At 38.9% G+C, this 21,796-nt stretch overlaps 3 protein-coding genes across 7 annotated transcripts in view; 2 read left to right on the top strand and 1 right to left on the bottom strand.

Moving 5' to 3' along the window:
* The first annotated feature begins 23 nt into the window (after nucleotides 1–23).
* Nucleotides 24–8,985, top strand: zbtb3 (zinc finger and BTB domain containing 3). The gene is made up of 3 exons (XM_057850007.1): nucleotides 24–118; nucleotides 4,058–4,896; nucleotides 5,716–8,985. Exons 2-3 carry the CDS (start codon nucleotides 4,061–4,063, stop codon nucleotides 6,638–6,640), a joined length of 1,761 nt encoding a protein of 586 aa, XP_057705990.1. The 5' UTR covers nucleotides 24–118; nucleotides 4,058–4,060; the 3' UTR covers nucleotides 6,641–8,985.
* rnaseh2c (ribonuclease H2, subunit C) lies at nucleotides 7,861–17,887 on the bottom strand. 3 transcript variants are annotated; one of them, XM_057850017.1, is made up of 6 exons: nucleotides 17,786–17,887; nucleotides 17,226–17,369; nucleotides 9,609–9,763; nucleotides 9,421–9,533; nucleotides 9,221–9,340; nucleotides 7,861–9,135 (listed from the first exon to the last, which is right to left on the bottom strand). In XM_057850017.1, exons 3-6 carry the CDS (start codon nucleotides 9,760–9,762, stop codon nucleotides 9,112–9,114), a joined length of 411 nt encoding a protein of 136 aa, XP_057706000.1. In that variant the 5' UTR covers nucleotide 9,763; nucleotides 17,226–17,369; nucleotides 17,786–17,887; the 3' UTR covers nucleotides 7,861–9,111. The 3 variants fall into 3 exon arrangements, with proteins under 3 accessions (XP_057706000.1, XP_057706002.1, XP_057706001.1); XM_057850019.1 differs by lacking the exons at nucleotides 17,226–17,369; nucleotides 17,786–17,887 and adding an exon at nucleotides 11,332–11,395; XM_057850018.1 differs by lacking the exons at nucleotides 17,226–17,369; nucleotides 17,786–17,887 and adding an exon at nucleotides 11,359–11,465 and having other exon boundaries at nucleotides 7,875–9,135.
* The window catches only part of LOC130923887 (cohesin subunit SA-1), a 48,727-nt gene continuing 37,796 nt past the window's right edge, over nucleotides 10,866–21,796 (top strand). Inside the window, exons 1-8 of one of the 3 annotated variants that reach the window (XM_057850000.1) lie at nucleotides 10,866–11,197; nucleotides 12,528–12,602; nucleotides 12,719–12,806; nucleotides 12,945–13,175; nucleotides 14,208–14,304; nucleotides 14,506–14,582; nucleotides 14,699–14,903; nucleotides 17,317–17,468. In XM_057850000.1, the coding sequence (XP_057705983.1) occupies nucleotides 12,571–12,602; nucleotides 12,719–12,806; nucleotides 12,945–13,175; nucleotides 14,208–14,304; nucleotides 14,506–14,582; nucleotides 14,699–14,903; nucleotides 17,317–17,468 (882 nt within the window). In that variant the 5' untranslated portion in view covers nucleotides 10,866–11,197; nucleotides 12,528–12,570. Of the gene's footprint in view, nucleotides 11,198–11,836; nucleotides 12,165–12,417; nucleotides 12,461–12,527; nucleotides 12,603–12,718; nucleotides 12,807–12,944; nucleotides 13,176–14,207; nucleotides 14,305–14,505; nucleotides 14,583–14,698; nucleotides 14,904–17,316; nucleotides 17,469–21,796 lie in introns of those variants that run through there. The other 2 variants (XM_057849999.1, XM_057850001.1) reach the window with 2 other exon arrangements.

Below are 21,796 nucleotides of genomic sequence, written 5' to 3'. Positions count from 1 at the left end.
TGTCAACAAGCAAGCACTTCCGGCATATGTCTACACTCAGGAGGTGTCTGCTTGCTGAACAGTAGAACACTAAAGGGGAAAGCTGCGGTTTGCTGTGGAATAAAGCACTTGCTGCGTGGTAAGACTATTTTATTCACATTTAGAAGGGATGACATCCATCTGAGGTTGGAGGCAACGGAATCCAGCCAGCGGTGGTGGAACATGTACGACTAGCTAAAGTCGCTAGAATTATGTTGTTGCTTTCTTATTTTATGATCATTTTATTTTTAAATTCTCACACGGTTGGAAAATCGAGCAGTGACGTTATTGGAGGTCTTTTACCCAGTACAATATGGAATTGTTATGAGTTCATACATAAATACGGCGTTGATAAATGAGGACGTTTTACCAGGGTAACGTCGAGTGGGTAAAGCTTACTTTTAGTGGTCCCTAACTGTCGACCAATCACATTCATCTAACCCTAAATCCTACCACTCTCGTCATGCTTTTACTTCCAATAATTCTTTGTAAAATTTTCATACATAAGAATACATATTTCAAATCTATTCTAAATTTTAATAGTTTTCCACAAATATTTATGTTATCATTTTTCTTCTTTGAAGTATGTGAAGGGGAGAATGCTTTGAAACTGTGTAAGATTGTTGAGGAGCAGGAATTGGCTGATAGACCCTAAAATTCTTCTTTTACTATTATTATTTTTTTCTATATCTATTTTTATTAGGGCTGTCAAATGATTAAATTTTTTAATCGAGTTAATTACAGCTTAAAAATTAAGTAATCGTAATTAATCGCAATTCAAACCATCTCTAAAATATGCCATATTTTTCTGTAAATTATTGTTGGAATGGAAAGATAAGACACAAGATGGATATATACATACAACATACTGTACATAAGTGCTGTATTTGTTTATTATAACAATAAATCCACAAATGGCATTAATAACATTCTTTCTGTTTAAGTGATCCGCGGATAGTAAGACTTGAAGTTCATAAAAGATAAATGTTATAGTTACAAGTTATATTAATTTTATATTAAAACCCCTCTTCATATTTTCGTTTTAATAAAATTTGTACAATTTTCAATCAAAAGTAGAGTTAATATAATAATAATAAGAATAAAAATAACAATAATAAGAATTGAGTGACCAAACTCTGAGTAATGCCAGTTCACTTTGCATTGTTGTTTAGCTGTGTGAGAATAGGGCCTCATTACTACAGACTGAAGTGCTTTTCTAATTGTGAACATTATTTTTTTTGAGAGATAGCAATATTATTTTTGTTGTGCTTTCACTAAATGATACTTCTGTTTGTTGTGAAGGAGTTGCAGAAGCTTATGCCAATAAACGGCGCAGCCCAAAGAACGCCTGTGTCCACTCACCTTTATAACAGATATATCTCTGTGCATATCTTACCCAAAATACAACAAGAGACACATAATTGCCTCTAAAAGAAAGCAAACTTACCGAAATATGCGTGGAGCACAAAGCAATAGCACAGGGGTCCCCAAACTACGGCCCACGGGCCGGATAAGGCCCGCCTCCACATTTGGTCCGGCCCCCTGAACAATTGTATTTATTTATTTATTTATTTTTTTTTACTTGTGTTAGTTCCTGGCTTTTTCTGTGAAAAACCCAGAGAAGTTTATTTGGTTATTTTCTATTTAATTAATAGGGTTATTATTATATTATATTATATTATATTATATTATATTATATTATATTATATTATATTATATTATTTTTATGTTATTTCCTTTTTTTCCGTGAAGAATCCAGAAAGGGTTATTTGATTGTGGCTTTCTGAAAAACTATAAATTTTTACATTTTTTTACATTTTTACATTACTCCTGCAATCGTCACACTTTTTCTGTTACAAATTGACCCCGGCCCCTCATCAGAGAAGGAAAAAGTTATGTGGCCCTCACAGGAAAAAGTTTGGGGACCCCTGCAATAGCATAAACGTTTCACAACTACTAATTCTCCCACTATTAGAAGGAATAACATTAGTATGGAACGGCGCTGCGCTGCCCCCAAGCGGCCGGTGGCATTCTCTTCACTCTTAATGTCCATAAACGGCGTCATTGAAATCTGTTTGAAGCAATGCGAGAGCGGCTCATTCAGTGCATGCGTTAATTGCGTCAAATATTTTAACGTGATTAATTTTAAAAATTAGTTAACGCGATAATTTTGACAGCCCTCATTTTTATTAAATCTTTTTTATCTACAGTTATTTGTGATTATAGTTTCTGATGTTGGATTCGTGATTATTCTCAAGCCCGTCGACAGGGGGGGCAATCGGGTATGTTGTCCCGGGCCTCAGGACCATAGGGGCCGTTGAATGACCGTTAATTTATTTTACTTTACATTCACACATTTCTTTTTTATTTAAATCATTGTCTGATTAAATATTATGTTCTACTCGATATATACTTAAAGACTTTAACATATTAAATATTTCAAATATATATTTTTTCCTGTTTTTGCACAACGCCCGCCCCCTCTGTATTAACAGAGAATGGTTTGACCCCGCTCTGGCGCACTGAAGGCTACACTACATACGTGCCCTGAAGCAGGAAATTAAAATCTATTATTGTTATAAACTCTAAACATGGCGAGTCGTCATAAATTGATTGCGCAGAAAAGAAAAAAAAGAAAAAGAGCGGAAGATCATAGAGTACCAAAATGACTGTACCAAAATTGGGATAACTTGAATTAAAAGTCCTGTGTGCATACTTTGATCTGGTTACAGTTCCCATTTTCTGTGACTGCGAACCCACAATTCTGAATTAGTTCTGGCTAAGGTTGGTGAATATTAAGAGTGGACCTCACTGACTACTCCCATACTCAAAAATATGTTTTTTTTTTAGTGTCCCAATATGTAGAAAAATGAATTAAAAGTCCTGCATGTGTACTTTGATCAGGTTAAAGTTCTCATGTTTGTGCTACTTTAAATCCAAAATTCTGAAGAAGTTCTGACCAAGGTTGGTGAATATTGGCAGGGAACCTGTCTGACTACTGCCTTACTCAAAACTAACATTTTTACTGTGTCAGTATCTATAAAATATAATTAAATGTCCTGCATTTGAACATATATTAGATTACAGTTCTCATGTTTGTGGTACTGTAAATCCACAATTTTGAATAAATTCTTGCCAAGGTTGGTAAATATTAGTAGCGGACGTCTGGGAAAAAAATCGGTTAATATATAAACATCATTGATGTGATGTTGATGAAAGATGTTATAGAATGCATAATGTAATTTAGAACATGAAAGGTAACATCAGTTACTTTCCTGAGTAACTAATTACTCTTACAAGTAGGCTTTTTGGGAAAAGTAATTTGTAACTAATTTTGTAAAGTAAGATTTACAACACTGATTAAGAGTGCCACAAGAGTTTGGAACAACGTGAGCACACGGAAGTCAACTGTATTGCCGCTCAGTCAGAATGCATTTACTGTAATGCTTAGATTAAGCGGGTGCACTATTTTCCGTGTCCGCTCACTTGACCATGGTAACACGAACGTCCGCTGGCTTGACCGCAGTACTTTCAGGTTGTTTAGTCAATGTGGAAGGAACAGTGCAGTTCGAAATACCTGTCACTGTTGTTGCACCAAATCTTCAGGCTTCTGCTAGAAGGTACACACATGTCAGGGAACCCTTATCTGAATTTAAGTAACACTAACTTGTGAAAGGTGTGGGTTATGGGAGCGCACCCTTGACGCATCCAATGTTCTCACTTATGTACTGTACTTTATAAATTCCGTTTAATATCCTTGATTTAATAACTGCACAGTGCACACACACAATGTATGTCGGATTTGCTAGCATTTAACAACTACCTGTATTACAAAATGCCTGTACAAAGCATTGTCAAATGTATGCATAGAAGTCCACTATGATAATATTCAAAACTGAACCGTATTAGAGGTTTTCAGATGAGGCTTTTGGATGTTACATTGGGCGCGTGTAACTCATCAAGTGTCTGGTGGGTGTAATTGATTACCGGTATATAGCCATAAATTTTTGTTCTCATTTATGCCCTTCATGTTCCACAGATAATGGAGTTTCCTCAGCACTCCCAGCAGCTTCTTTCAGCTCTTCGCTCCCAGCGGCAGCGTGGCTTCCTGTGCGACTGCACCGTCATGGTGGGATCATCCCGTTTCCTGGCTCATCGGGCGGTGCTGGCCTCCTGCTCACCCTTCTTCCACATGTTTTACTCAGATTCCCTGAACAGTACCGGTACAAATGCTTCTGGCAGCTCCGTCACACTTGACAGCGACATTGTCACGGCGGCTGCCTTTAGCCTTCTCCTGGACTTTGTTTATGAAGGGGTGCTTCAGCTGGAGAAGTCTCCACCATTGGAGGATATACTAGCAGCGGCAAGCTTCCTGCACATGAATGAGGTGGTGAGAGTGTGCAAAAGGAGACTGCAGAGACGAGGGCCCCTGGCTGAAGCAGATAGCACTCGCTGCGAGGAGAACACTGGGGCAAGGAAGCTAATAGAACCAGGGAGAGGGGATGAGAGCGATGGTGGAACTGAGCCCGTGGTAACCATGGCAGTAGATCTCTTGAATCCCATCACCATGACAACAACCCTCTCATCAGTGTCTGTAATGGCACTACAGAGTACGTTGGAGTCTGTCAAGTCTGAGCACAGGAATGATACAGATTCATCAGAGGTACGAGTTCACACTCCCCTGAGTCCTGATCACGCTGACACCACCCAGCCTGGCATGGATGCCTCTCCTCATCTACTCTGTGGAGGAGAACTGGCGCAAGGAGTCACTTTGGGACAGTCAATACAGGAGTCGGGAGGTCCCAACAGGTTGAGGGGTGGCAGTCAGGGTGAAGTCTCAGCTCTCTGCAGCCCATGCAGCACCACTGAGACATACAGGTACAGGTATTACCTAATATAGTAATCTCCGCTCTAATAGAGGTCATGCTCAACAAGGTATAGCGCTAGTTTAAAAAAATAAATACATTAAGGGAGGGGCTGAATAGACACCTGGTCATAGACGTAACCATTAAAAAGGTGTCATTCCCTTCACGATGTGACGATACTGGTTAGCCACCTCTGCCTCACATTTCCACGTTTCTGGATTACATATTTGGGGATCATGCGTTTACTGATATTCCCACATTACACTAAATATGAATGATAAGTGTGTGCATTTTGTGCAACTGTGCGTGTTTATTGGTATTTATGGGTGTGAATCACCAATTTCATGAATGGCATGATTCTTAAGACAACTATACGATAAATGGCGAAATTCGATTCCAAGACCTTCAATTGATTATATACAATGTTTTCTACACATTTAACACCATCAGTTGCATTTGACCTAATGCGATAAAAAAATAAAGCAATTTTAATGTTTTTGACAGTGTTGATACACAATTCATTCTTTTTGACAAAATGTCATATCTGAAAGATGACTGCTACTGAGTACTACTCAACTGATTCTAAAAGTGTCAGAAGATTACAAATTGATATAGCCAGACATAGCGGCTGAAATATTAGTAGATAAAAATTACTTATACGCATGCTGGAAGCAGTGCTGCCACCACATGAAATTTACTTGAAGTTTAAAAAAAATGAAATTCCTTAAGTGAGGCTACTGGTTGATCTGACTTTCGTGAAAAGGCAACATGAGCTATATTCAATGAAATATGCCACTATTTCTAAATAATTTAAATTGTATTTGTCTTTCAGCCACAGCATAAACCAGCAGCCTTCCTCATCTTCCATAGTCTCGGAAGTCCAAGCTGGGTGTTTGTCAGTGGTCATTCTTCCCCAATCAGAACCCAATAACTCCACAGGACTCCAAACAGCCCATGAGAAAGACACTTCAACAGGACCATCAGAGTGTGATCGCAGAGATACTGCAGGTGGAGAGCAACACACGGTCAGGGTGGCGCATGCACAAAATGAGTCAACACTCTCACTGTTACAGCATTCACGTGCTAGTATTCCAGTCCAGGGCACAGTCTCACTACAACGTGGAGGCCAGAACTCCTACTTCTCCACGCCTCAGACGTTTCAAAACGTGGCTGCCCCTGAGAGGGACACAGGAAGCGCTTCTTCTCTTCAACAGTTAAGGAGTGAGCACAATGAAAGTGGCAATCCAAAAGTCAAAGTGGAGGCCATTGTTATTTCTGATGAGGAACAGGAAGAGGACGAAGAGCCATGTAAAGCGAGCAGGCCGGTAATGGATGTGGACGACGACTTTGAAGATGACATTCGAGATGAGGAGTTGAACACACTGTCCTCCCGCCAAATGACGTCCGACTACACCTTCCCTGTCTCCCCTTCATCCTCTTCTTCGCTGGCCGCCTCATTCCTTCAACCTCCGTCCACCACGCAGCAATCCTCTGAGCATCAAGCCACCTTTTCAACAGACTTCCAGGACACCATGGGGGGAATTGAGGATGTCCCGACGTGCTGCGTATGTGGAAAAACTTTCTCTTGCACGTATACACTAAGACGCCATGCCATCGTGCACACGAGAGAGCGCCCATACGAGTGTCGCTTCTGCTACCGCAGCTACACACAGTCCGGAGATCTCTATCGACATATTCGCAAGGCTCACGATCAGACACTGCCTCCCAAACGCAGCAAAACTGATATGGACCAATAGCTGCATCCACAACCACCACCACTTAGCTAACAAACATCTGTCCATCTTTTTTCAATCCTATTAAGCGTCAAGGAAAGGTGAAGGTAAGGATTGAGCGAGAGGGCGGGCAATACCGCACTTAAAAAGCCTTCCACACTCACATTTCCACTGTCTGAAAGGACTAAACTCACCAGCGACACTGCTCACAAACTCTCTAAGTAAACTCTTGGTAATTCAAGTTCTGAATCTTGTTATAACAGCAGGCAAGTTGGTTAGAAACTTCATCTTGGAGTGTTGTGAGGAAAATGTAGTTATCACACTGGAGCAGAAAAGACAAGAGGAAATAAGTTTATGACCGTTTCAACCTTTTTCTACTGATTCAACATGCTAGTGATCAGTGAATGTGCTTTAACTGCTGTGTGAACCGCTGCAGTTGAGTAGTGCTGCAGTCATTAGCCACGTTTACATGCTGACTTTTATTCATACCGATTCAAATAATTCCGAATGGAAATTTCAGATCAGCTGTTTACATGTCACTTCATCTATTCCGATCCAGCGTTTACATGTGTCTGCCTTTATTCCAAAAGGACGTTTGACAACTGCCGTCTGACATACGCAGATTAATCAAAACAAAGCGTCACGTTGCAAAACATGGAGATCGATCGTCAGATCAGCTGCTGTTTTAACTTTTCGAGTGGAAACAAAACTTCAGAATGACACGCCGTTCATTTAAAAAGTTGTGTGGGCTGGTGGAGGGATTCATGGATATAAACTTTCCGCCTGACTCCAATTAGGTGCGCTGTGCGTGTGCTTGGAAGCCATGTTGCAAGTGACGTTACTTACGTCACCAAGTGACGTCATCACGTCAGTACGGAGCATGTGCAGAAAGAACGCAACCAGACACCATTCCGCTTCCCTGTTTACATGATATAATTTTACTTCTAATCGGTTTGGGAAAAGGAATATTCCACCCCTGTGAAACGGAATGAAATTCCATTCGGTTTGGGCCTGTTCATTCCGAATGAGGTGTTTATATGGAACACATTTATTCGGTTTGAACATCTAAACCGATTGCAATTGGAATATTTGGCTCCATGTAAACGTGGCTAATGTCAGCAGAGGAAGATGCGGTGGAGAGAAGCATTTCATCACAAAGATGAATATAAACAGCTGAAACTGAATGAGTTCAATTTTAACTCCTTTTCTATCAATTACAGTCTGAATATTGAAAAGTTTAGAGTCTTCACTTTTTTAGATTTTAATCCTGGGATTTTAAAGACTCAGGAAATTTTCTAATTGTGTTTATTAGTTGACAATAGAAGCTAATGTTTAAAATGTTTGCCGAACAAAGAAGTGGAGGGCCTCATGCTTGTCTGTACCTCAGGCTTCCAAATGACAAAATACAGTAACACCCATGTATTGGAGAAAACATAAAATTCGCCACCATATTGTAATTTTTTGAAATGCACTTATGCATTATAACTCACTCTGAACTGGCTGACATCTGGAAGATATGTAAATGTGAGCCAATTTGAGCCACCAGAAGCCTTATTCTATCGTGTCGTGCAACACAATGTGAACTCAGATGCATTTAGGTTTGTGACTTGAACTATTTGTGTTGCATGTATCCTACTCGGAGAAAAGTGTATTTTATAGGTGATCAGTTTCAGTTATTGTGCTGTAAAAGCTACTTTTGTTGTCTTATTGAATGGGGCTAATCACCTGTTTCAAGTACTGTGTGGCATATTTAGATGTTTACAGCACATGATCTTTCACTTAGTAATGTTTTATTTCAACCTTCCCATGGATGTGAAGGGTAGTTCATCAATTCAGTGTGTCATGTTTGTAGTTTTAAATGTCAATGTGTTGTTCAATTTTACTGGATTGAATGAATGGTGGTGTCTTTTATTTTCTCAATACTCTGTTATATGAAAATGATTAATCAAACAGTATGAACACCGGATTTTGCCAACATTGGTCCTCTCCAAGTTGCATAATTGTACTCTGTCAGGTCTTGAGTCCAGTGCTCTAATTATGCAGCCAAGTATGCCAGACTAGAAGTTTCAAAAATGAAATGAGACAAAGTTTTGGTGAAGGAACAAGTGTTTGCCAATGGCCTTTAGTTTGTCCTGTCCTCCGCCAATCTGAAAAACCTTATAAATGTTTGTTAATGTATCTGTGTGAGTCCTCATTCCCATTCACTGATAAAAATGAAAACACGGTAGAATAATAATTCTTATGGTTAACTGATTAGTCAGCTGGCTAGTGTGTCTACTCTTATCTCTGGATAACTTAGAATAGTCATGTTTCAATGCAGTTTTTTTTTTTTTAATTTTGGTACAAAATTCTTTACAAAATACATAAAATAGAACAAAGTTGTTTGCTTTGTAACAATTATTTAAGCTCTTTTTTTTTTTTTTTTTTTTTTTTTTTTTTAAAGGATGGCCAGTAATCAGTGAACGATATGCATTTTAATCGCCAAAGTTGCCCCTTTAATCTTCCACTGCTCCATGAATCTGGAAAGAGACAAAATGACATGAACGTCAAATTTTCAGACTCACACTATTCAGTGGAAAGCATCCACTTTATAAATCTCTCTACCGCTTCAGCAAGCTCAGGCCAATCCATCGCCATCACCACCGCATCATCTGAGTTAGGAGGTGTCTCGAGGTTCCAGTAGGTCAGCTTGTCAAACAAGGAAGCTATCGTCAGGGTCCTGTCCTAAGGAAAGAAAGGGAACAATAACATTAAAATTATTTGTTAAAGTGTTCTCTACAGTGAGACTGATAAAATCTACGTACCTCCTGATCCGAACCGGGCTTGTTGAGCTCCTTGAGTACAATGCCAGTGTAGCCTTGCGGACAGGTAATGTACTGCCCTTTAAGGCCTCGACCCCGAAATGAAACAGTCATCTCTGTGATGTAAAAAATGCATTACAGTTGGAATAAAATTCTGGGAGGACAGAGAGCTTCCATTAACTTTGCTGTACCGTGTTTACGCTCCTTTATGGCAGCATTAAAGTACTGAGAGATCTGTGCAGGTCCATTGTGTTCAATCTCACAGGGGATCAGATGCAGTGGTTCTTGAGGTGCTAGGTCCGCAGATGATGCATCCACGCGGATCACACTGCTGTAACAGGACATCCTGCAACCACAAAAATTACCCACTCTTAGCAAGGTTAACATAGGACTGAATAACGAGCATAGGCGGAGTTTGACTTTTGGGACGGGGGGCACAAGATGTTGACCCCGAAACGCAGCGTCAGCAATAAAATTAATTTACAAGAATAATTATAAAAATAAGATGACAATGAGTGTTTTTTTGTTTCCCATCATTCTTGAGCGGACTTCTAAATCAGGGTGCTTAGGTAATACTTTTTGCCAAGATCGTCAACCATTGAAAATGGTACGCCCGCCGGTGTCGTGCCAATGTAGTCAAAAATTGTATCCCCTGGGCGGAGCCATATGGAGGTAGATTTGTGTCTTTATTATTCAATCAAAAAAAAAAAAAGTTGCTTCAATCAAAAAAAGTTGCTTCAATCCAAAAAATGTGTATATATAAATATATATATATATTTATAAATAAATAAATACATTTGAAACTCAAAAGAAATGCATGTGACAGCTATTTTTCTTTGATTTTTTTTTTTTTGGATTGGATTCAAGTTTTTTTTTTTGATTGAAGTAATGTTGATGTGTGTTTGGGCCATATTATGGCTAGAACGTTTTTGTCTTTATTATTCAATCAAAAAATAAGTTGCTTCAAAAAATACATATTTTCAAAAAGAAAATCTCTTCAATCAAAAAAAGAAAAATTTAAATAATAGAAAACGTTTTTGAATGCGACAAAATATTTGAGATTGAAAAATTTGCATTTGAACACTTAATTTTTCATTCAAAAAGTTTTCTTTGAAGCAATCCTTTTTGCTTGGGCCATATTATGGGTAGGACATTCGTGTCTAAATCATTCAATCCCAAATACGGTTGCTTCAATCAAAAAAAAAAAAAAAAAAATTTCAAAGAAAAAAATCATTTAAAAAATTAAATTGCCCTCTCCTAATTTTTTTGTCGTTGAAAATTATATAAAAATAATTTTGACCCATTATAAAATTATCTTATTTTGTTAATTTAATTCATTTGTGTTGCAGTTTTATTGCTTTACAACTAGTCAATTTCATGCAATGACACTTTTCGGACACCAGGAGCCCCCCCCCCCCCCCCCCCTAAAATCCGCTTATGCTCACAAGGTTTATTTCAACGTGCCAATTTTAAAAGATATAAAAACGGATTCAAAGCATTTACTGTCGTTGACAGCAATAGACGTGTCAACTGTCAATATCAGTGCCAACCACTGATATTTTACTGCTTCACATCAAAGCTCAATATACGGCTTTAAAAGTATTGGTTAACACATGGATAAAATCTCTGTAAATTTTGCCTTTTAGCTTATTGAGCAATTTCTATTGCTCATTATATTGTTTATATTCAAGGGTTGATCGTCAAATTAAGTGACCCCGTAAAGGTCGTGCATTTTCGATTATCCACAAATTACACCCGAAGGTTGAAAATCCCGAAATTTGTGAGTAATGTGTTTTGTGCTTGTATTTGTAATGTATAATTCTGGAACATGTAAACTATTCCACATATTCCCCAGTATTATCCCGAAGTATTTTTAAATGTGGGTGCTGTTCACATGAGAAAATGTCTGCTCACCCAAAATATATTTATATCCAACGTTACCTTAGTTTGTGTTGTATTCCTGCGCTTTGAAAATAACGCTTTGCCGAGTTCCGGGTAGATCTGAATTCGTGCTCTGATTGGACGAGAAACTCTTCTTCGCCGCTCAAAGATAGTTTGGCGGCATTATTAAAAAAAAATATCCCCCCCTCTTGACGAGTGAGCCAATTGCAGTACGTTGAGATCGAACGTTCTCGACCGTCTTTAAACTTTGCTTGTTTTTTAAACTATACATGTTATACTCATATTTTAACTAAATAGGGAAACTGTATTTTTCATGGATATCACACTATTTGACTTTTCACCAATAATAGGACAATAATGTTAGTGTTTGAAATTAATGTTGCATTACATTTTCATTATCCAAAACGAACGCTAAACAAATTACTACCAAGGATGAGTCAAAACCGGTTATTCACCATGACCAATCATAGCCAATGCTTTTGAGTTTCTGGCCAATCCGAGTTCTCGTTGTTTATTCATAGTTTTTGCGCGCCCACATGTGTCGCTGGTAAAAGTGGAAGAGAATTCGTCAGAACAATCGACTGTGAACGTCCAAAAAGTCGTGCGACAATAATATCTATTCTAATTAACTGGTTAGAAAGTTTGTTCAGTTGTTGTTGTTAGCAGTAGAGGCTGAAGTTCGTGGTTAGTGGTCATTTCCAATGCCAAGCAACCATAGCAACAGGGTTCATTCTCAGGGACCAATCATAGCAACTGCTGATGAGATTCTGGCCAATCCGGGGTGTCGTAGTTTATTCGTAGTCGGCGCGCCCTACAAACCGCTACGTTAACGTGGAGGAAAGTCGGTAAGTGCACATCTTAAAGCCGTGATATAATCATTCCTATCATAATTAACTGAATAGGAAGTTAAGTAACAGTTGTTAAAAGTGTTGGTGTTGTGTCTAGTGAGGTAATACTTTGAATTTAGGGCCCAAAATGTGGTTATCTAATTTAAATGTCGTGTAGCAAAACTAAACCAGCTGCGCACTGTTGTGTAAAATTGTGATAAAAATGTTGAAGACTTTAATCAAATGCTTGATATAGCAGTACTTGTATTAAAATTTAGAAACTCAAGTAGCCCAGTGAAAGCACAAAACTAAAGGTAAGCTACCATCCCATTGCTTTGGTCAAGCTCATTTCTTTCTTTGTTTTCTATTATCATTTATCAGCAAAACTGTCCAAAATTCATAACCAACTGGAATTCTTCATTAAATGTCCAACATGTCAAGTGACGACTTTGATGGGTAAGTGTAACTTAAGCGGTACAACCCACAGGGATGTTGGCTATACCTTGGTAACTGTGTAAAAAAGCATGCAGTATGTGAGTTGGACTAAATTTTGTTTCCTTCCATCTCGTTAGCTCTGATGATTTGACAGATTTGGATGAAGACTTTGAGCCTCCATTGAAAAATACCAAGCGGAAAAAGCAGACAAAGTCAAGCTCGCTGGTATCTTATATTCTCTGCAATTATTTGGTCAATGTTGCCATTGCAGCTTTTAAAATAGAATGTCAAGCCTCATCTTGTCGTAGTTTATCTTCAGTCAAGATACGTCATTATTTACTCCAGCTTCAGTCTTTCTTTTAGCCCAAGCCACCCAAGAAACCTAGGCGCAAAGATGAATTGATGACATCACCAATCCTGGCTAGTAGCCTGTCTCTATCTACGCCAGAGGTTTCTGAGGATGAGCAGTCATCCCAAATCACAACCAGGCAGGCCTTATCCAAGCCGAAGAAAAGAGCGGTGAACAGAGGTGACAAAGTGATCAGTGCAAAGGATTTGTACGAAGCTGTCAGTGTTGGAAAGAGTGATCTCATGGTGAGAAACTCTTCTTGACCTTCATGTACTTAAAGTAACAATTACATAAGATGCAAAAGATTGATTAGTTTGTGAATCACAATTGAATGAGTGAATCACAAAAGCCACTTTGCCAAAAAGCCAACTTTTCAACCTTCATTAAACATTCTCATCTTTTGTGATTAAACATCGACTCATATGTAGTTGAATGACATCTCAGTCACGGCCCTGGCCAGTCAGTATCACTTTCACTGACACAAAGCAACTTCGAGGAAGGTGGTAGGAACCATGCCACACAGAAAAAAAAATACAAATGTGCTGCCTGCTCTATGGCATACGTCGCTTATCCCTTACCCAATTCGTTACATTGTCGTATGATATTGTTCAGCCACAATTAGATTCATTACCGCATCAATATTCATCCTTCGCACGGCCACTGTATACACAAATGTAGTCCAGTCCGAGGGCAGGTGACTGGCAGATCCTTGCGTGTCTGAGTGTTGCCAACTTCCCAGAAAAGAAAGTAGCTATTGGCTCTCCTAAAAGTCGCTAGAAGACGTCATCACCTAATTTTGTCTTGGAAGAAGCAGAAGTGAGTAAAGAAAAAAAAATACAAAAAACCCCCCAGAAAATCCGCTCGATTTGTCGCCAGCCGCTTTTGACAAAAAAAAGTCACCAAGAGGTTTTGCAAAGTCGCTAGATTTAGCGAGAAAGTCGCCATATTGGCAACAGTGACATCAGGAGTTTACGACACTTGCACAGGTCCTCATCAGAAATGTGCAGGTCCTCATGGGAAATGTGGTCTCCTGTTAGGCAAAACACTACTGCTTTTGTCCACTGGCATCGCCAAACCACCAAAAATAAAGTTATTAAGTGTCACTTTAAAACCTTGTAAAGTGAAAATAATACCGTAAATGCCTTGTAAATTTCATAAAACAAAGAAGATGTCACAGAAATTAATCATGTTTTTAAGTTCTACTTTATTGTTTATAACTCTTGCACCCATCCAAATTCATTTTCCTGATTGGCTGGCATTTTCCTATCTATCTCTAGCTGATAATTGATGATTGGCTGGACTACTACAAGCAGAGCCGGGAGCCAGGATTTTTGGTGCTAATCAACTTCATCGTTCAGTGCTGTGGATGCCCAGGTCAGATGTTAACTAGGGGTAGCGAGGTGATGTTGACATAGCAAGATAACATTAACCTATCATTGAGCCTTTATTCCCAGAAACAGCAAAGAAGGGTGAAAAGTTTTTTTATTAATAGTCAGAGTACTTTATCAGAATAATAACAGACTACTGAATTTCTGACAAAAGCAGTTGACTAATATATTTCTTCTATTTGCCCAGGTGTGGTTACCGAGGCGATGCTTGACAACATGCAAAATGCAGACATAATCACCACGCTGACCAAAAAGTTTGATCAGGTAATGGAATAAATAATTTTTTGGGCAAGGTCATCATTCTGTTCAAGTACGTAGTTGTTAATATATTTTTTTGAGGATAACATGGCATAAATTATATTCCTGTGTTATTTTTCCAGAGTTCAGCAAGCTACCCTTTGTCTGGAACAGGCGCCTCGCCCAAGCGATTTCGAGCGGGCCTCTGCGAGTTTGCCCGCATCCTTGTGAACTCCTGTCAAAACAGTCTCATTTATGATGATTATCTTTTTCCCTCCTTGTTGTCCCTCCTCACCGGGCTGTCTGACTCCCAAGTCAGAGCATTCAGACACACAAGTACCCTGCTCGGTGAGCGCCTCGCATCACAGCTTGAGGCAAAATTTAGCTATTAAAGTGGAAGTTCAGAATGTTTGACATTAGGCTTAATCTTGGAGCGAGCAGGGATTAAATTAGTCGGTCAAGTTGATTTCAACAAATTCCGTGCAGTTTGTCACTTATTTGTTAGTTTCAGGGCTCTGTTGTGGTGAAGTTAGCACGAGTCAAATTGTCCTATCTTAGCATGTCAATAAAAAACTATATATACTATACTATAAACAATATTAACAGATCTAACATAGTAAAATTAATACAAAGTGCAGATCATTGTTCAGCTCGTAATGTGGTCAAAACAGTGTCACACCGAACTGCCGTAATTTAGTTTATTCTGCAGAACTATTTTTTTACATGTGTAATGTGACCACAATAGAGAGGAGTGCTTCGGCCACTTGTGCTAGTGCTGCATTTGAGGGTGGTGGGAAGTCGGACTTATCTCCCACTCGGATGGTACCAGTTGCGACCTCAAAGCGTTCCAAGCGAATGTAAACAGCAAGATGGCTGATCACGACAAGTTTTTTATTTTGGCCTTCAAAAGACATTTTAAACTCCAGCAAACCTGACTTCTTGTAAGCGATAAATTGCACACACTGTAAATTGCCTTCTTTAGTTTTACTACTGACAGTCTGCGACGGGCCGGCTATTTTGTCAAGTGACGTCAGATTGATGCAGCTCCTGAAGTCAGGGTACTTTTTTTTTTTCGATTTCATAACTCGGGCCTCCTAGTTCGAGTGGCGTTACAATTAAATTTTTCCTGGTCAGAGATTGGAAAACTCTTGATTTTACATCCTCCTCAAATACAGTATTAGTCTACTGTGTATTGACTGAAGAACAGCAACATAGTGAAATGTGCATTTAGAGCAGTGGTTCTTAACCTGGGTTCGATCGAACCCCAGGGGTTCGGTGAAGGTTAAGACACACAGGCCCCTATTTTCATACTCTGAATAAAGGCTAAGCGTCATTTTAGACTAGGTTTTGTACTGGGTTGCCTCCAATTAACAGACTTTCTTTCAACTGCTAGCCCTATATCAAATGGGAGGAGAAACTTGTTTGTTCAGTGGAAAGTTGACTTATGATGAGGAAGTATAATAGACCTACAGGCAGCGTGTACTGCGCAGATAATTAAAAAAAAACGTGTGTCACATTTTACACCATAAAAATACACTAGTATGTGATGCAAGGATGCGGCCATAAAATGACAATGCAGACATGATGAACAATCCACAATGGGAGTATATCAAACTCCCATGTGATACATTAAAGCTGTTCAGATCGTAAGGACACTCCAGATTCCTATTTTCTGTGTCTAAGCAGCTGAACAGGACAGGTTAAAAGTAAAATAAATTAATTAAGAAAAAATAAAAGAATGTGGACATGAAATTTTATTTTCCAACATGAAAATAACTGCAAAACACACAATTTATTTGTAATAAATTTGAAATAAATTCAACGGTAATTTGCTTGCTAGCTTAGCTATATCTGTTTTGAATTTGGTAATAAAAAAGAGTTTCATTATCAAATTCTGAAGGATTCTGTGAATGCACATCTGAAACTCGTTGGGTTTGGTACCTTTTGCAAGGTTAAGAACCACTGATTTAGAGGCTGTTCAAACAAAACGAGGAACAATATAAACGGTGGTTACTTGTTGCTGACTATGACATAAAAACACAGTTGGAAAAAATATCTTCAGCCTGTTTCCTGCTGCATTATAAATGTTGCTTTTCATACTACAATTATTGATATGCTATGGTAAGTTTTGATAACTATCCTGAAAACGTAGCCATCTATATTGATTGCATGGGTCATCAGTGATTCACCTACATGCATATGTTGTTGTTTTTTTGTTGGTTTTTTTTTTTTTTTTTTTTTTTTGGCATGCTAAAATGGGACCATTTACTTGTGCTAGCTTAGCCACTCCAGAGCCTTGAAACTAAGAAATAACTGACAAAATGCACAGAATTTGTTGAAATCAACTCCACCGACTTATTAAACCCCTGCTAACTCGAAGATTAAGCCTAATGTAAAAAAAAAATCGAACTTCCCCTTTAACAGCACTACAAAGACAATTTCTTTACTACAGGGAGAAGTGAATGACAACTACTCTCCTGACAATACTGTAAAATAAATCGAGTGCAGACCTTCACTAAGGCTGCTCAAGTCTCGGTAGTTCAGTCAGTCCATCTTGCCTGAAAAATTATGCCATGCTCCAACTCCAGTCCTGTGTTTTATTTGTAATATTACCGGGAAGGCTGAAGCAGAGTCAAACCTCAGTCAGAACAATCAGGCAAACATACTAACCTCACAAAATCAATTCACGTTCTTCTTTGGGGCATGAGCGCGCACTCATTGACTGTTATTGTGCCTGTCACACTGCGTCTTTGTTTCTCAGCCATGAAACTGATGTCAGGAATGGCAAAGGTGGTTGTGGCCGTGTCCATTCAGCTGCAAACAGTAAGGCGGCGCTATGACTTGGAGTGCGGCAAAAACATGGAGGATCAAGACTCTGAGCGACTGGAAGATTTCAAGACTGTCATCAAAGAGGTGACCCCAATAAAACACACATAGACAAGGGCCTGATTTATTAAAGGTTTTCAAGTTCAATGTTTTGATGGCTCACACGCACAAATGTGAAAAGTAATAGTTTCCACCCAAAAACTTACAAAGCCTGGCAGGAAAGAACCCCACCACCGTGTTTTTCAAATGAGTAAATAAAATGTTAGTCCAGTTTTAACAAATGAAAATAAAATAAAAAATAATTATGGTAATATGAATTGTTTTGACCTAACTTATTTCATAGTGAATCCTAAAACAATCTTTTGTTGGTCACTATCAAAATGAAAACAAATTAACTTGCAAACCTGGCCAAGCGGTAAAACAGGTATATCAGAGGCTGAAGATAGATGTGCCGTGTGACTTCTATTTCACATGGTGCAGATTGGGTCAGTGCTGGCAATCTAATCACATAACTGGAATCAAACAAATGTGTACTACTGTAATTATTTAAGCTGCAACAGAAAAGCATAGACTTCAAGTGAATAGACAAGACTAGGGGTGTGACAAAATATTGAAATGGTGATACATTGTATCTCAAAAGCTTATCGATATGCTCCTGCCAAGAATAGAGATATCGTTTTAAAAAGGTGTCAATGTTAACAAAAAAAAAGAAAAAAATGGAACCAACAAGTTGCTATTAAAATTAATAGTGTCTCAGTTGACTCTAAGGCTGCCATTGACGTTGCTCGACTCCAATCCATTTAGACTAGGAACCTATGTTCATTCGACACCAGAGCATTCGCAGTCATTCTGTCCGATTTTCGGGGCATTTACAGGTCACTTGCTGTTACGTGCCAAAGACGGCTCGTGAAGGGCGTAACATAAAACAAGCCACACAAATGTACGAGTCGACACAAATTTATTTACAGAACAATCAAACTCGCAATGAATATGTACAGAATGCCGAAGCGTGACTTCAGGGTAAGCCCAGGCTAAAACAACAAACAAAAGGAACTACACTTAAACCCCACCCGCTCACTAAACCCTGATCATGTAAAAGGAACAAAGAAAAGACAGCTTCTAACCTAACTTCCTACTCTATAGAAAACAGGAGAAAACGGGTTGAACAGAAATGGCGACATACCCTTACTTGCTTCAGTGCTCTTATTTACAGTGGTGAACAAAAACGATCCAATAACGAATAAACACAAAAGACCTCACCGAAAAAGCGGGAGTGTATCAGACTAGCGATCAAATGCAAACAAGCGTGAATGGCGAGCAAATAGCTGGCGAGGAGGACCGCGGCAGAATACTGTCAAATGCGACCTCATAGAACGTTAACAGCGGCAGGTTTAAGAAGCTTGGCGCCTTTTCCCGTGGCCAATCAGCCGTGGTGACATCGTCGGTCCGTCCTGCGTCAATCAGCTGTCGTCACAGTGGGAGGGGAAGCAGCCAGCTGGTGGAGGCGACGATCAGCTGACTGGAAGAATCCCAGAAAACTAACCATTAAACGGCCAGGGCCGTCACACTTGCTTTTCATTTACAGGTCATTTCCTGTTGAATTTGAGTCACTGCCTGTGCATTTGAGTGATTCCCAGGTCACTTCCTTTCCTGTAACTCAAAATAAACAGGAAGTGACCCAGAAAGTACCCCAAATTAACAGGAAGTAACTAAAAATCAACAGGTAAATGACCTCAATTGGCCCAAATTTACCTCATTGCCTGGCATTGGCTGCCACTGACGGCCATAGATGTTCAATCCATTTGAACAGTTCAAATGGATTGGACGTCTACTAGTGATAAACTCATTCCAATTCACGGCAGAAGCTTGTTTTTCTGTTTATTAGTTGTTTGTAGAATATCCTAGAATGATTTCCTGACCAATGTATCCATAATCGTTGTATGGCCGTATCGTCAGATCATCGTCATCGTGAGCCTTGTATCGCAAATCCTATCGTATCGTGAGGTAACAAGAGGTTCCCACTCCTAGACAAGACAAGTGAATATTCAGTGATCCCTGACTTGTCGCTGTTAATGGGTACCAGAATTGAAGTGACGAACCGCAAAGTAGTGTCACCCCCACCCCATTTTGAACAAATTCTTTTGTGTATTTATAATATCAATAAGTGTATATACAATCTTATAAATGCATATGTTATCCTTAAAACATTAAAGAATAGTTTGAAACGTAATTAAAATATTGATAAAATAAATAACATAAAATAATGTATCACAATAATGTATAATAAGTACGATACATTCACTCTCTCACTCTCTCATATACTAGTATGTGTGTTTGTGTAAGTGTACACGTGAACTTAGATGCAAATAAAATGTAAATAAATGTTTTTAGAAATTTTATTATTATAACAAGATACTTTCTAAGATTTAAAAAATCGCGATGCACATGTGTGAGAGTCGCGAAGGAGCAAGGGATCAATGAATCAGCAAACAACAAGCACTTGCGGTCAGCATTGTTGCTAAAGGAGCACAAGGAATTTGAATCAGATTCCGCAAGTTTTTGGCTGTATCAGCCAAATATATATAACAGCGTGTCTGCTAACAGATTATGAGAATGGACATGGATTAAGACAACGTTGTATCTTGAAATCATAGTCCCACTCCACCTGTTGTAATCTATAATTATTTTGATAGCTGTTGTTTTTTTAAGATCTTGTGTTTTTTTAAGTCTCCTAAAAACATTATTCTCTAATGCCATTTAATGACTGTCATTATTTACTTACAAGTATTTATGTGGCAACTAACCTAAATCAACCTCTTTGAAATCCAATTCACGGTGCACCCCACCTACTGCTCAGACAGTTGTTAGCTGGGATAGGCTCTAGTACCCTCGTGAGGATAAGCGACACTGAGAATGAATGATTTCAATATATACCATGACAATTTACTTAACTCAAGGGCATAACTTTGAGTTGAACGTTAGGGGGATTGAGATGTCCACCTTCAGCAGGTACTACTGGTCAAAATTAACTCTATTACCTGTTCGGATAATCATCAAACATACTGTAATCATGTAGTCTGCGTTCCTACTCGTTTTTTAAAAAATCGTCAATGATTTTTAAAACTGTGTAGTGTGAGGCTGTCATAAATATTGTAGTGACTATATATTATTATATAAAATTCTTTTTTTTCTCATTTTTTTATTTTTCAAATTTGAAAAAGCCCACAAGAGTTCGCTGTGAAATCAGTTAATTCAGTTAGTAATCAGTTAGTTCCCAGCCGGCTTGAGAAACTAGCAGCTAACATATATATGGCGGAAAACACTCAGGCGACTTGAAGTTCCGCTCTGAGACCCCCAATTTGGCCAAATTTCAAAATTGTTCGATATGCATGTGTGACACATCATTGGAAAGCTTAAAATCTCCATTTTCTGGCGGAAAATTTTGAACAGGAGGGCATTTAATTTTTTATTTTTATTTTTTAAATGGCATAGCCCTATCTGGAGGTAAGAGCACTCGAGAGCAGAATTATAGACGCCATGACTTTAACAAGATATTATCGCGTACTTACCTTGTTTCGATCCAAAAACTCAATGTAGCATGTATCACCGAGTGTCAAGACACAGCTGTGAACGTCCAGAGCTGGATTGTTTTGGGATTTTATGGGTGAAACATGGTAATATAACAAGGGTCGCGATGCAGAACTCGCAGACATCAAGGAGTGGTTGAGATGTTCTTTTTCATATATTTACCCTTTTAAATGTTTTATTCAATTTTTCTTTGTTTGGATCGATTATTTATCATCTAACATATCGGAGAAAATGGGACAGCAACAACAACAAAAATACAATTAAGCGATAGTTATGAGGTAGATATTAAAGTTGCACCGATACCGATACCAGTATCGGCAGGGGGCGCCGATCCGGCCCGAATTGGTGGTATCGGTATCGACGAGTACCAACATTTAGGGCGCCGATACCATCTACTGGCATCACTTGAACGCAAATGTACTGTCCTCCCCACAGTGAGCTAACTTCCCAAATCCCAATGCATGACATCTGTATGTCTTTGTCTCGAAATTACCAAACGAAATTAACTCCTTCATCTTCAATTTTAAGGATGTAGATAGACTACAACGCATATCCGCAATGTTACGCTCCTCATCTAACATGGCATTCACAAACGATAAGCATGCGTAAGCTAACGCCTGCTATTATAGCGCCGATGGGATCAGAAAGGTTAAAACCCTGGGAGACTAAGCAAACTCATGGTTTCATGATGAACAATGAGTGGCAAATTAAGAGCGCCGTACTTCAAACTCGTCCTGTTTATGAAAGTCGATTGTCATATGTGTTGTGCAGTAATGAGCAGAAGTGACTTCTGTGGCCAGACAACACTCAAGCGGCGCAGCGCGCAC

The sequence above is a fragment of the Corythoichthys intestinalis genome, chromosome 11, assembly GCF_030265065.1.
Source record: "Corythoichthys intestinalis isolate RoL2023-P3 chromosome 11, ASM3026506v1, whole genome shotgun sequence".
Taxonomy (NCBI): Eukaryota; Metazoa; Chordata; class Actinopteri; order Syngnathiformes; family Syngnathidae; genus Corythoichthys; species Corythoichthys intestinalis.
This window is presented reverse-complemented; position numbering and strand designations above follow the sequence as displayed.